Source organism: Python bivittatus, unplaced genomic scaffold, assembly GCF_059951505.1.
Source record: "Python bivittatus isolate LINGU-HERP-01145 unplaced genomic scaffold, Pbiv_v1 ctg000700_np1212, whole genome shotgun sequence".
Lineage (NCBI taxonomy): Eukaryota > Metazoa > Chordata > Lepidosauria > Squamata > Pythonidae > Python > Python bivittatus.
The window spans coordinates 24138356-24150727 of NW_028277098.1; the positions used below are offsets into that span (position 1 = coordinate 24138356).

Here is a 12372-nt window from a genome sequence, read left to right on the forward strand (position 1 = left end):
ACAGAAATTCAACTTTTAGAATGGATCTAAGAATGGATCAAGTTACAACACCTCAGGATGCTGTGGGAGAACACACATCTCTGAAGCTTATATATGACAATGCAGAGGTCTGGTGGGAAATAGTGAGAGTTCAACATGCTTCTGCATCACATCTAAAACTACCAGCATGTTCATTCATTCACACACACTGTCAAACTGTTCTGGTAGGCTTTACAAAAGTGGCACTGGGCACAAAAGTCTAAAAACTGTGGGAAGATACAGACTGTGACAGTGCATTGGGATGAATACTTTTACGGTATTACTATTCATGCTGCCTACTGCAAAAGAGAAATGAGACTGAATGTTCTTTGGACTCCAGCAGGCACGCCTGCAGCTAGAGAAAAAATTATACAGGGCTTGTATAATCTAGACTAGGATCCATTTATTCTTACTCCGGATGCAGCAAATCTCACCATGCTGCCTTGGCAGGCCTCAGCTGATTGAAGCAGACTCCAGTGTATCTCAAACCAACTGGCCAGTACAGACACAGCCTGAGGCAGCTTCATGCATGCTGTTGTCCTCTGTCATCCTTCTCTTACTAACTGATAGCTGGAGTGCCTGAGGCAACTTCAGTTTTTCTTCTGAAGTCTACCTCCTCTTTGCTCCAGGCCCAGCGGGTTCTGGTCTGCCTTCAACAACCTTTTCATTTTAATATTAAGATCCATGATAAGATCATAATAATAATAAAATAAAAATAATGAAAAATAAAATAAAAATAATGATGCAAATGCAAAGCACTCCTATTATCATTGCAACCCATCTTGTGAAAGAGAGGGTTTCATAAATGATGAGCCATTTGCCAATCAAGGAAGAAAGCAGAAGGAGTCTGATAACAAATCTTATTAAAGGCATAAGAGCTTTTATTAAAAGGTGTAAGCTCACAAAAGCTTGTCTTCTAATAAAATTTGTTAGTTGGAAAAGGTGCTACCAGACTCCTGGGTTTTTGTTTTTTTGCCACCACAAACTAATGCAGCTCTCCTCCTACAAGGCCATCAAGAAAACATTTCTGAGCCGTTGCAGCTCAAAAGCCCAGGTTTATAATCACAGTGGACATGAAGGGTGGTAGATGTATCAGTTTTGTGCAGAATTACTTCAGCTGGAGGAGAGATCTATGGGAGTTTACTTCCTGTTTTTAATCAAAAGCATGAAATTACAAGGCAGCAACGAACAATTCTATTTGCTTGGCATACGAAGGTTCTTTTTTATTCTCCCACTCACACACTTCCCCATACTTTTTGCCAGATCAAATGCTTGCCAAAACCTGCACTGGGCTGAAGAAGAATGTGTAACATGGCTTAGTCCTGTAATAAAAAGGTATTAAACTATATGCTAATAAAGGGGAGGCAGGTTGCTAGGCAACTCTGTGAAATGGGGGGGGGAGACAGCTTTTGTTTTCAACTTGGTTGTTGCTGAAGGGTTAAATAAACAAAGCCTGCTCATTTTCTCCTCAACAGTTTAAGTGAAGATACTGAAATATTCTACGTGCAACATATGATGGTGAGGTCCCAAGAACATGGGTTAATTTACATAAAACACCAACCCAGGGTGATCAACAAACATGAGGCTATTTGAATGTCATGATCGTGGTACATTTGACTTGGAGCCTATTCAAACATTGCAACTTCAACAGAAGACCACCAGAAAGGGATTGTGTTTGTATATGCCAAAGCTACGCATAAAGCAAGTCTAAGATTTAAAATCTACTGCAACACTGATACCCCTAAATGGCTGTGCAAATAACTAGCAGCCATGTATGGTGCTGGTATGGAGAATCAATAAAAGCTAAGCCAGAGTTTGGCTACAACTCAATCAGATGCAGCACTGCTAGACCAAAGTATTTGTGGCAGTCTCTATGTGGGGAAAGCAATCTTCCCCTGTAATATTATTCTTTTGCTATCTGTTCTTCCTACAAATATACTTGATAGCCTTAAGTTACAGGTAGGTACATGTCTTTCTTCAGTTGTTTCTGGTGGTAAATGTGGGTATCTGTATGTTTCACACAGTGCAAAAAGGTGATTGCTATTGCAGGTACTCCCCAATAATTCATACATTTACAAGTGAGTAACAAAAGCAAGAGGTTTCGAATATAGAGCAATGAATGCATGATGGTAAATTTTAAGTTGTACTGGCCCATGTACAATACAGTGCCATGCAGGAAAAAAAATCCTGTTGTATTTTTTCTACTAGTTCATATTCAATTTGATGAAAGAGACTTTCCTTTCAAATGTTCCTTCAAGAGGAAAACGTTGATGAAATTATTACAGGCAGAATGTGATATGCCAACCCATTTTATTTATTTATTTATTTACAAGATGGTCAAGGGGAATGAAAGTGAACATCCTGTATTGCACAACACAATTCCCAGCTGTCTGTTGCAATCTCTCATTTTCTGGCCTTCAATGAAATCCCAAAGGAAAGCATCATGAGGAATCATTTCCAAGGGAGTTCTTCAGATTGGGAAGCACAGGCAACTTGGAAGGTAAGCAAGTGATGGAAAGATATTGAACAAAAAACAAGATCACAAACAATACCCACCTTTTGCTGCCTCAAACTACAAAGTAAAGTTGAAAGCACCACCAAGAGGTAACAAAATCACAATAAAAGTATTTAAAGTTAACGAAAATCTGTCCACATGGAAGGAAAAGTCCAGCTGGAGTGGGCTCCAAGTAGTCGTGAACTACCTGCCTGGTTTTAGTCTTTCCTTCTCTCCTTCCCTCAGAAATTCTTTCCATAGGGCAGGTGGCAAAGATACGGGCTTACCAGAGAACTGAAAAACTGAAACTGGAAAAAAAATCCTTACAGATCAGACCAGTGTTTCTTAAACTTCTGAAGATCATGGAACACCAAGCAATATGCTTATTGATGACTATTATATAGTCCTACAGTTCTTCGAAAGCCACTCTTTGGAAATCTCCTTCCAATAAGAAGCAGGGAGGTAGGATTCAGGCTGGAAGAAGCAGATAAAATCTTTTGCCCCAGTAGGTGTGGGCTGCAGGTCCTAGAGCAGCAAGGGCAGCAGATTTCATGACAGGCCAGAACTTAGACACTCTTTTCAAAAGCCCTTGGAGAAATGGGACCAATAAGATAAGTTGGCAGGGAAATATAGGCAAAAGTGTCAGGGGTATTTTATTTCTTTTCAGTTGTATTATTCTATCTTTGCTCCCATTTTTTCTGTTTCATTGTGTCTGTTTGCAGAGTCATGATTGCTAGTTTTTATATGTAGTTCTAAGTCAAAAGATCAAATGCCAGTGGTCTTCACTGAAGAGATAGCTAAAGGAGAGCACTGCCCCAAACAACTAGATTCAAATGTGGGCCTCCTTAAATTCACAGCCTCAGGTGGCTCAGCATTAACCTAAGTGAGGGTGTGAAAAACTGACCAAGAGTGAGTGAATGCCAAGCCTGAAGTGTACTCAGGCTGCATGTCTGAGATGGGCACACCTGGTATCAGGCACAAGGCCTACCAAAGACTGGTTGCAGATAGTGAGATATACATCCTGCTTAATCTGTCAGCCCTGATCTTTACCTCACTTGAACCAGCAGAGCTGGGCTCCTGGACAACAACATTGTGAAAATCTCTGTTGATTCAACAAGGTTGCCCTTGACCAAGAATCACACATTCTGCACACTTTTGCCTTAAGTGACAAATGATGGATAGGTGCTAAAGACATTTCCATTGCAGCAAAGAGATGAGATGCACTGCTTTGAATTACTTTTCCAATGAACTTTGTGGGATAAAGCAAGGTGCCATGGTTTTCCATTCAAGGTGCTATAGCACATGAAATCACCTTATCAAAGATATGCATAGCACTACATACACAACAGTGACTTGTGGTAGAATGGGACCAGGAGTACTTATGGCTTGTTATTTATGAAAGACTGTTGAATCACAGAATATACTTTTTAAAATATTAGGCTAATTTGGAAAAAGAACTTGCAGGGGAATGTTTTCCTACTCCCATAAAAAAATCAGTTTACATTCAGAATTCAATTTGCTTGAGATAGAAATAGAGATATTCCAAGAATAACCTTAAGTAAATATCATAAGTATGATTAGCTTTAATTCTTATTACAGGAAGTCAAATATTATTTAATAGGTATATTAGACCTGGTTGATTCTTAACACTCAAATACAGCAATTAACAGATAGAAAAGGAACAGGAGGATGGTAAGGAAGGAGCTATTGCACTGTACATTAAAAAACTAATAACACAGAAATCCAGGAAAAGGAGTTGATGGAACTGTTGAGAGCATCTAGATTAAAATAAATGAATAAAAAACAGATCCACTGTCGGTGACCAATATAAAAAAATTGGCAGGGCAGAACCAAAAAAAGCATTTATCATCCTTTTTTTCCTCTCTCTCTGAAAAAAACCCTCTTATTGTAAGCAATTTAGCCCATCTCTAAGTTGCTTATACATTTGTTGACATGGTAGAGCTAACCTAGAATAGTTTTCACCTCCCAACTTACCCTTTGTCACACCATCTTCGACATTTTTTGGCATCAGAGTTTTAGATGCAGGAAAAACTAGTTAATGGAGAGGGAATGAGGACTGGTTATTTATTTTCTGGTGATTAATGGAGAAACTGAAGAAACCTGAAGGATCTTATAGCTTCTCAACATTGCCCAAATGTAATAGAATTTTGTCCTTAAGGAATTTGATTCATAGTAGGGGTGTGCATTAATGCTCATAGAATTTTGCCTTGGAATATATAAAAGTAGAAAATCACAGACAAGAACCTCTGGCCAGGGCCCAATGTGGATTATCAGGATATCCCACCTGACCTACAGAGTATCAAGCCATGCCTCTCATCTTCTCATAGCTACACCCCAAGCCTCATCCCTCTCTTCATTTGCAGCAAGAACCAAGTTTGCAGGAACCCCAGCTAGAGCACTCACCAACGCACTGCTCTCTTGAATATCTCAAGCCTTCACCAGAAAGATAGCATACAGGTCCACCAAGACAGAACTATCCATGCAAGCATTTCATCTGAAATATGTGCGAGTGTGGCCATACTTATAGTGGAAGCATCATTTAGGGGCAGAAGTCAAGTCCACGCAAAGGAAGCAGAAGAAACTTATTCCTCACTTATAGCATTAGATAGCATGTAGGTCTCTTCTAAAACATGACCGATAATGTAGGGAATGTAAGGGTAGTCTTTGTAGAAATGATAACTGCAGAGAAAATGTGATATAGGTTCCCATCTACTAGGGAGCTACATTTGGCAAGTCCCAGGAGGCAGGTCTTCTATGTACCTGCCTTATGGAACATCCTCCCCCAGAAGTGAGGCTGGCTCCATTCTGGCTGATTTTCCGGAAGTCCCTCAAAAACTGGTTATGCCATCAGGCCTGGGGGCCCCAGGGGACTGGTGAGATACTAAGATGGCTCCATTGTTAGTAACATCTGCTGTTCTCTCTTAGCCTTTATGATCTTTAAATTTTTAATAATTATTTTTATATATATTAACTGTTTTATAGTCTCCTTATACATTGCCCAGAGTCACTTTTCATGAGATGGGCGGTCATATAAATTTGATGAATAATAAATAAATAAATATAGCACATAGTTTTCTAACCAAATAATCCTTTCCCAAACCATTAATAATTTCTATGGTAAGTATTCTTTAAAGACAAATCAACACACTCCACTTCTTAGCAAGACATCATATGATTCCAATCCAATCCATGATTAATTTACACATATTCATCTGTTCACTGCATTACAAACCAAAGACTCCTTTCAGCTGAAACCAAACTCACAAGCTCAAGCTGTAAAAATCGAAGCATATAGAAGAGTCATTTTTTTTCATCTGTTGAGATTAAAATCAAAGTTCGTTTAAATTAAAGGTAATTGTATAATTATAGCAAAAGGCTGTTTATTTATATAATGCATTTTCCACAACCCGCTGTGGTCAAAGTGACTCACAGAAAATAGGTATACTAATCTAAATACAGTAACTGTCCATGTAACTAACCACAACCCACATACAAAGCCATTGTGTAAACCTAATACATTATAATGCAATATTGGCAGTCTAAGAATTCATTTCACTGGCATGCTGGTATGCAAAAAGCATACTCATATGCCAATTACTAAGATCTAAAACCAGTATAACATCGACTTTATAGTCACATTAAGCAATCCCCTGAACAATTCAGTTTGAGACCTAACAATACACCTATCTTAAATCAGTAAAAGAAACAAGAATACATTTAACTACCTTCAGCTGTGGTTTCTAACCATATTATAGCCTTAGTAACCATAATAGACTCTGAGCTGCAGATTTCAACCCAAGCAGACCAACCATATTATAAGTCTACCTAAACGCAGTCAAAACTACATGGATGTGAACTCAGGTCTGAAAAGAGAAAGGTTTGATACAGAAAAACTCTGTCAATCATCATCACAGTTTTGAGGCCTGTACCAAGAATAGGCACCCTCACCTTCCTATTTTCTTGAGTTAATCCATGGAACAGACACACAAGGGAAAAAAAACTCAGGAGGATGACTGCAACTGTATTTTCAAATAGATACAAAAGTGTACCCCCCAACTTGATGCCATTAGACCTAAGGGACCACCACAGATTTTTAGAATAAAACACCTGCCCATCTATCTATCCTTCCTTCCATATGAAGACTTCTTGGATAGCAGCGGTCTCTTTCTCTCCCCACAGTCTCTCCTTGCCACAGGAGAAGGGCAATCCATCTCTGCAGTTCAATCATTTATGAAACAGCTTTTGTTTCTGTTTTCCACAATAAACCTTGGCAGTGCTTTTCATAGAGTGGCCTCTGTAGAGAAATTAGCCAAAAGGTAGTCATTTTGTTTTCCTGTAAGAGGCTGGTCTTGCCTTTCCATCCTGCCCTTGCCTCACCTTCTCTGCATGTTCTCTATCCTTATTGCAATTGCCGTCCATCGTGCTGCGAGACCATTATTCCTCAGAGACATTCTTCAGTTTTCAAACTAAGCTTTACCAGAGGGCCTTTGATAGTCATCTTATATGTAACCACAGGCTGTTTTTCTTTAAAAAAAAAAAAAAGGTTTGTTTAATTAATGCCTATTATTAATTGAATAACAGTGATTATTAGATATTATTGAGTTGGTTTTATGGATGTGAAATGCTACAGTGTTCTCATGGATGCTTTATAGTTCAGATAGTGTGACTATATTATTATTTATTGTTATGCCAAGTGTGGATGCTTGATATGTTACTGTGTAAGCAACCATGAGTCTGATTGGAGTTGGCAGCATGCTAATTTAATAAATAATTAATTAAAAGATTATCAGCAAACAATATTAAGGGGGAAAAAAGCTGGAGTTGGTTTTCTTTTGCTATTTTGACCATCTCTTTTCCTTATCTTATTCTGCCATGCAACAATCCTCTAAGAGAAGTCTGCAGTATTCACATTCATCAGTCTGAGAAATTACACTTTGCCAACACCCTCCCAGATGGAGTTTCATTTGAATTCAAATCTGTATTTTAAAAACCCAGCCACTACTTGTTGAACACACAGGCTAAAGAAACAGTTTGAGTCACAATATGCTGTAGTCTCCACAAGAGTGCTATAAAAAGCTAATTCTTACACCTAAAATGATAAAGCAGAATTCTCCCATCACACTAACCCAGAATGAGGCTTATTTGGTCTTATACTTGATATTAAACTCTTACAAATTGCATGGGTGAGAAGATGCTGTAAGGTAGGTAATTCCCATGTGAAAAAGTAGGACCAATTTAATTTTTACTACATGTGCTATTTGGATTCAGAAAAAAAGAAAAGAATAAGAAACCATCACAATTTTACAATGGTACCACGTTAGCCATCCAGGCATTATTATATAATCTGTTTATTTCACCTCATTTATACCTTGCTTTACACCAAGTAGTGCAAGAAAATGAATAATAGTATTCAGGTTCCATAAAATAAAGATAAAAAGCAAGTTTTAGTCTTTTAAAACTCTATAGGATAAAGACAGCATCTGATGCTAGCCACTAAGCGAAGTCTTTTATCTGAAGCACAATAAGCTATATCAAGAATCTGGTGCTGATCGAAGTGCACATTTTTAAAAAGGTTGCTAGAAACAGCCCCAATGTTGTTAGCCAGGAAAGATTGCCTTACAGTGAATGAGAAGGCTCCCACAGGGTCAACCTGGATCAAGGACTTAATGAAAATATGTCACTACGGAGGACAGCAAACTATCTATGACAGGATAAAAATTACCAAAAAGTTGAAGCAATCTGGAGGATCTTTTCCAAACTACCTTGGGAATGACATATTGTCCATATATTTGGTCCAAGCCAGATGCACAGACATAAATAAAAAAAAGCCAAGATGCAGCAAGAGATACAAGCTGGCAACTGTAACAATCTCACTCATCATATTTTAACATCAAAGCAATTAAGACATAGACAAAGGTATATGCACATTAAATTGTACAAAAAAGAAGTCAAGGTATGCAAGCTGAAACTTGCTGATTCTAAAACCTAATCAGAAATCTTGAAAAACACATTAAAGAAATCTGTCCAGTAAACTATTATTTGTGATGAATATGTCAAGCTCCAATGAAAGTCAGTTTAACTTTCATCATTTAAAATTTTCCATTCATTTTCAGAGATCAAAACAGATTTCTATAGAAAAAGAATAAGCCAACAAGATAGTCAGTACAACACCTAGAGACAGACTGTAGCCAGGCAGATGAAAATTATAGATTTAAGGCTGAAAAAGGTTGGCACAGATCGATGGGGAGCAGAAAAAACTGTAAGAAGAACTGTGATCGGTGCAAATTTCTGATGGAAATGTTTGTTGTTTTATAATTATTGTTTTTTAAGAAAGAGAAAAATCTTACAACCAACTCTGGCATGTTTTCTTTTTAAAAAGGGGGGAAATGGGAAGCAGCTTTATTTGTGGAAGGAAGGAAGGAAGGAAGGAAGGAAGGAAGGAAGGAAGGAAGGAAGGAAGGAAGGAAGGAAGGAAGGAAGGAAGGAAGGCAGGCAGGCAGGCAGGCAGGCAGGCAGGCAGGCAGGCAGGCAGGCAGGCAGGCAGGCAGGCAAGCTGTATGGAACAAAACATGAATAGCTTTTATTAAACTATGCTGGAGATAAGAAAGTGGAGGTTTGTAATTTGGGAACCATTATAAAATCTACAGCAGAATTCTATACATATCTATCCAAAGGCAAGTCTACAGAGATTCCTCAGTGTTGATATGCCAAACATCTACAAATCACTCCAGACATTCAGCATAATTCTTCTAGGGAATTGGAGAAAATGCACACACATACAAACACACACAAAGAAAACTAGCATCAAAGGACAGATTTGCTACTTTGGTAGAACTAACAAGCAAGCATTAACAAACTATATTAAGAAACTGATTTGACTGAGATTGTAAGAAACATGTATATTAAGTTTATTTTTCCATGGCTTCTCAGAAGATAAACTTGATGTTCAGACAGAATTGTTCTACCAGTTCTTTAAGCCCTCAATACTGTACATTCATTGCTCCCTTCGTCTCTACCAGACTTTCATTAATCACACCGCTGTTGCAACGAATTTCATAGATCCATCCTATTGGATTTCCCTTAAAAAAAAAAAAAGCCAACAGGATAAGACTGCAGGGTTGTGGGTCCTGTATCCATCCACAAAACAGTAATAACAACCACTGAGCTATCTTACTGTGATATGCTGTAGTTCCCTCCACCTGGAATACATAACTATAGAATGGTGCATTAAATCTATGATAAAATAGATTTTTAAAGTGCTTACCAACTCAAGAAAAAAAAGATTTTGGAAGATAGGAAAAAAAAAAAAGGTCTACTTCTATTAATGTTTAGATCTGATTACACAACTGTGAATGTGTTCAGAAAGTCTTGAATTTTAGAACTTTTTCTGTGGACAATAACCACTCTTTCTCCAAGGAAGCCCAAACCAAGTATTTAAAAAGCTTTGCACAAATGTTTTAGTCACTGCTATTATTTTATATATTTTGGAAAGGCAAGGGTGAGCTGATTTCTCTTAAAACAACTGGGAAAAATAGTGCCTGAATTTTGCCTCATATACTGATTTCTATGAAGGCTATAGATCCTCCTTCCTTCCCTCTCTCTTTGTAACAGGAAAATAGAGGTAATGGTCCATCTATTGGGCAAGTGATCTCACCTTCCTCCTGTTACAGGTCAGTGGCAATATATGAGCTTCTGGAAAAAGAACCTCAAACCTATTAAAAACTTCTTGTTTTAGCTACTAGAGAATCCATGGAATGCTTGAATGGAATCAATTACAACTGCATAACAAAAACCTAAAGCTCACAGAGATACATGAAATAATTTTTTTAAAAAGATTAGATATATGGGAAGAAATACAAGAAACACCATTCTGTGCATAGTAATTAGCAAGGAAAAAATCATTGAAATAAATGAAATTTACTTCCCGGAAATGGTATTTAGAGATTGACTAGATGTGATTGTGACAATTCTGGTTCTACCACCCTATCCTTATAGAGCAGCAGGTTATGAAAGGCAATTTAAATTTCAGCATGGAACTGAAGCCAACATACCAACATACTGCTTTGCTATAGATATATTAAAGGAATGTAAGAAATGGCTAAATCTTAAAACTAATGGAATTTAAAAATACAAAGGCAGCAGCTTTTCACAAGAATTGCAAACTACAAGGCAGTCTTTTACAAAATCAGCTCTATTTTTATACTGTTTTTGTTTATTTTTCTACCTTGCAGAGTTATCTACCTGAATCTGTATGTATTAACTTTGAGAAACTGAATCTGTATGTATTATCTTTGAGAAACTGAATCTGTATGTATTATCTCTGAAAAACACTAGTGAGGTACCAGACTATGGAGAACAAATACTGACCTTATCTTTAGAAAGAGGAAAAAAAGATCCAGGGAACTACATACCAATCAATCTGACACTGATACTTGAGAAGCTTATAGACCAGATCATAAAGAGATAGATCTATAAGTACATATAGATAGTACTATATGTACAATGTGGTAATTACCAAAAGCCAACATATATTTGAGATCAAGTCTTGAAAAATTGATGTTATCTCCTTTTTTGATTGGGTAACTTTCTTCATAGAGCCAGTTTGGTGTAGTAGTTAAGACACCAGGGAAGAAACTGAGAGACCATGAGTTCCACTCCCATCTTAGGCATGAAGCCAGCTGGGCGATCTTGGTCCAGTCACGCTCTTTTTCAGCCCCTAGGAAGGAGGCAATGGCAAACCACTTCCAAAAAGCCTTGCCAAGAAAACTGCAGAGACTTGTGCAGACAGTCACCAGGAGTCAACACTGACTCGAAGGAGGAAAGGGGAAGGGGAAGGGGAAGGGGAAGGGGAAGGGGAAGGGGAAGGGGAAGGGGAAGGGGAAGGGGAAGGGGAGGGGAAGGAAAGGAAAGGAAAGGAAAGGAAAGGAAAGGAAAGGAAAGGAAAGGAAAGGAAAGGAAAGGAAAGGAAAGGAAAGGAAAGGAAAGGAAAGGAAAGGAAAGGAAAGGAAAGGAAAGGAAAGGAAAGGAAAGGAAAGGAAAGGAAAGGAAAGGAAAGGAAAGGAAAGGAAAGGCCTTCTTTATAGACTGTGAAAATGCTAAAGATACAATATATATTGATTTTAGTATAAAATTTGACCAAATATCCTAAGATACGCTAGACAGTCAAATGTTGGATGGCATGACCATTATGTGGATCCCCAGCTGGCTGCAAAACTATACTTCTTTTCAACAGTTTCTGTAAGTGAGGTACAGGTAGTCCCCAGGTTAAGTACACTCAGGTTACAGATGACCCATAGTTAAGAACAGAGCCTACTGTAGCAAAATTCCAGTTAAATACACAATGACTTGAGTTAAATACACAATGGTTCAAGTTCATTACGCAATACTACTTATACAGTATTATACAATACTGTTCTGGCTTACGTACAAATTCAACTTAAAGACAGACCTTGGGAATGGAACTCATTATTAAACTGGGGACTACCTTTACTGAGTCAGATGCTGCAAGCTTTGGCTCTGGGCCCCATATTCTTCAACTTTTAAAATTAATTTTGATGAAGAGATAGAAGAAATGTTTGTCAAATTTGCAGATGACACAAAATTGTGTGAGATAACTCATATCCTAGACATAAAATTTAAAATTATCTTGATAGGCTAGACTGCTGGTAACAGAATGAAAGTAAACAGTTTTTCTGTTTCTGAGGAAACAGAAATCAAATACAGAGTTACAGGAGGAGGGATACCTGTCTTGGCAAATATGAGTTAGTACTGCAATGCAGTTTCCAATTTTTTTTGACAATTTTCTAATTTCCAAATCACAATAAGTAAGTTCCATTTTA

At 37.7% G+C, this 12372-nt stretch overlaps 1 protein-coding gene across 2 annotated transcripts in view; it reads right to left on the reverse strand.

Moving 5' to 3' along the window:
* DPYD (dihydropyrimidine dehydrogenase) overlaps positions 1-12372 on the reverse strand; it is a 578647-nt gene that overhangs the window by 562314 nt on the left and 3961 nt on the right. Inside the window, exon 2 of one of the 2 annotated variants that reach the window (XM_088153490.1) lies at positions 6911-7057. The exons of the other annotated variant lie outside the window; for it this stretch is intronic. Coding sequence (XP_088009616.1) covers positions 6911-6952 — 42 coding nt within the window. The 5' untranslated portion in view covers positions 6953-7057. The remainder of the gene's footprint in view (positions 1-6910; positions 7058-12372) is intronic. 2 annotated transcript variants of the gene reach the window in all.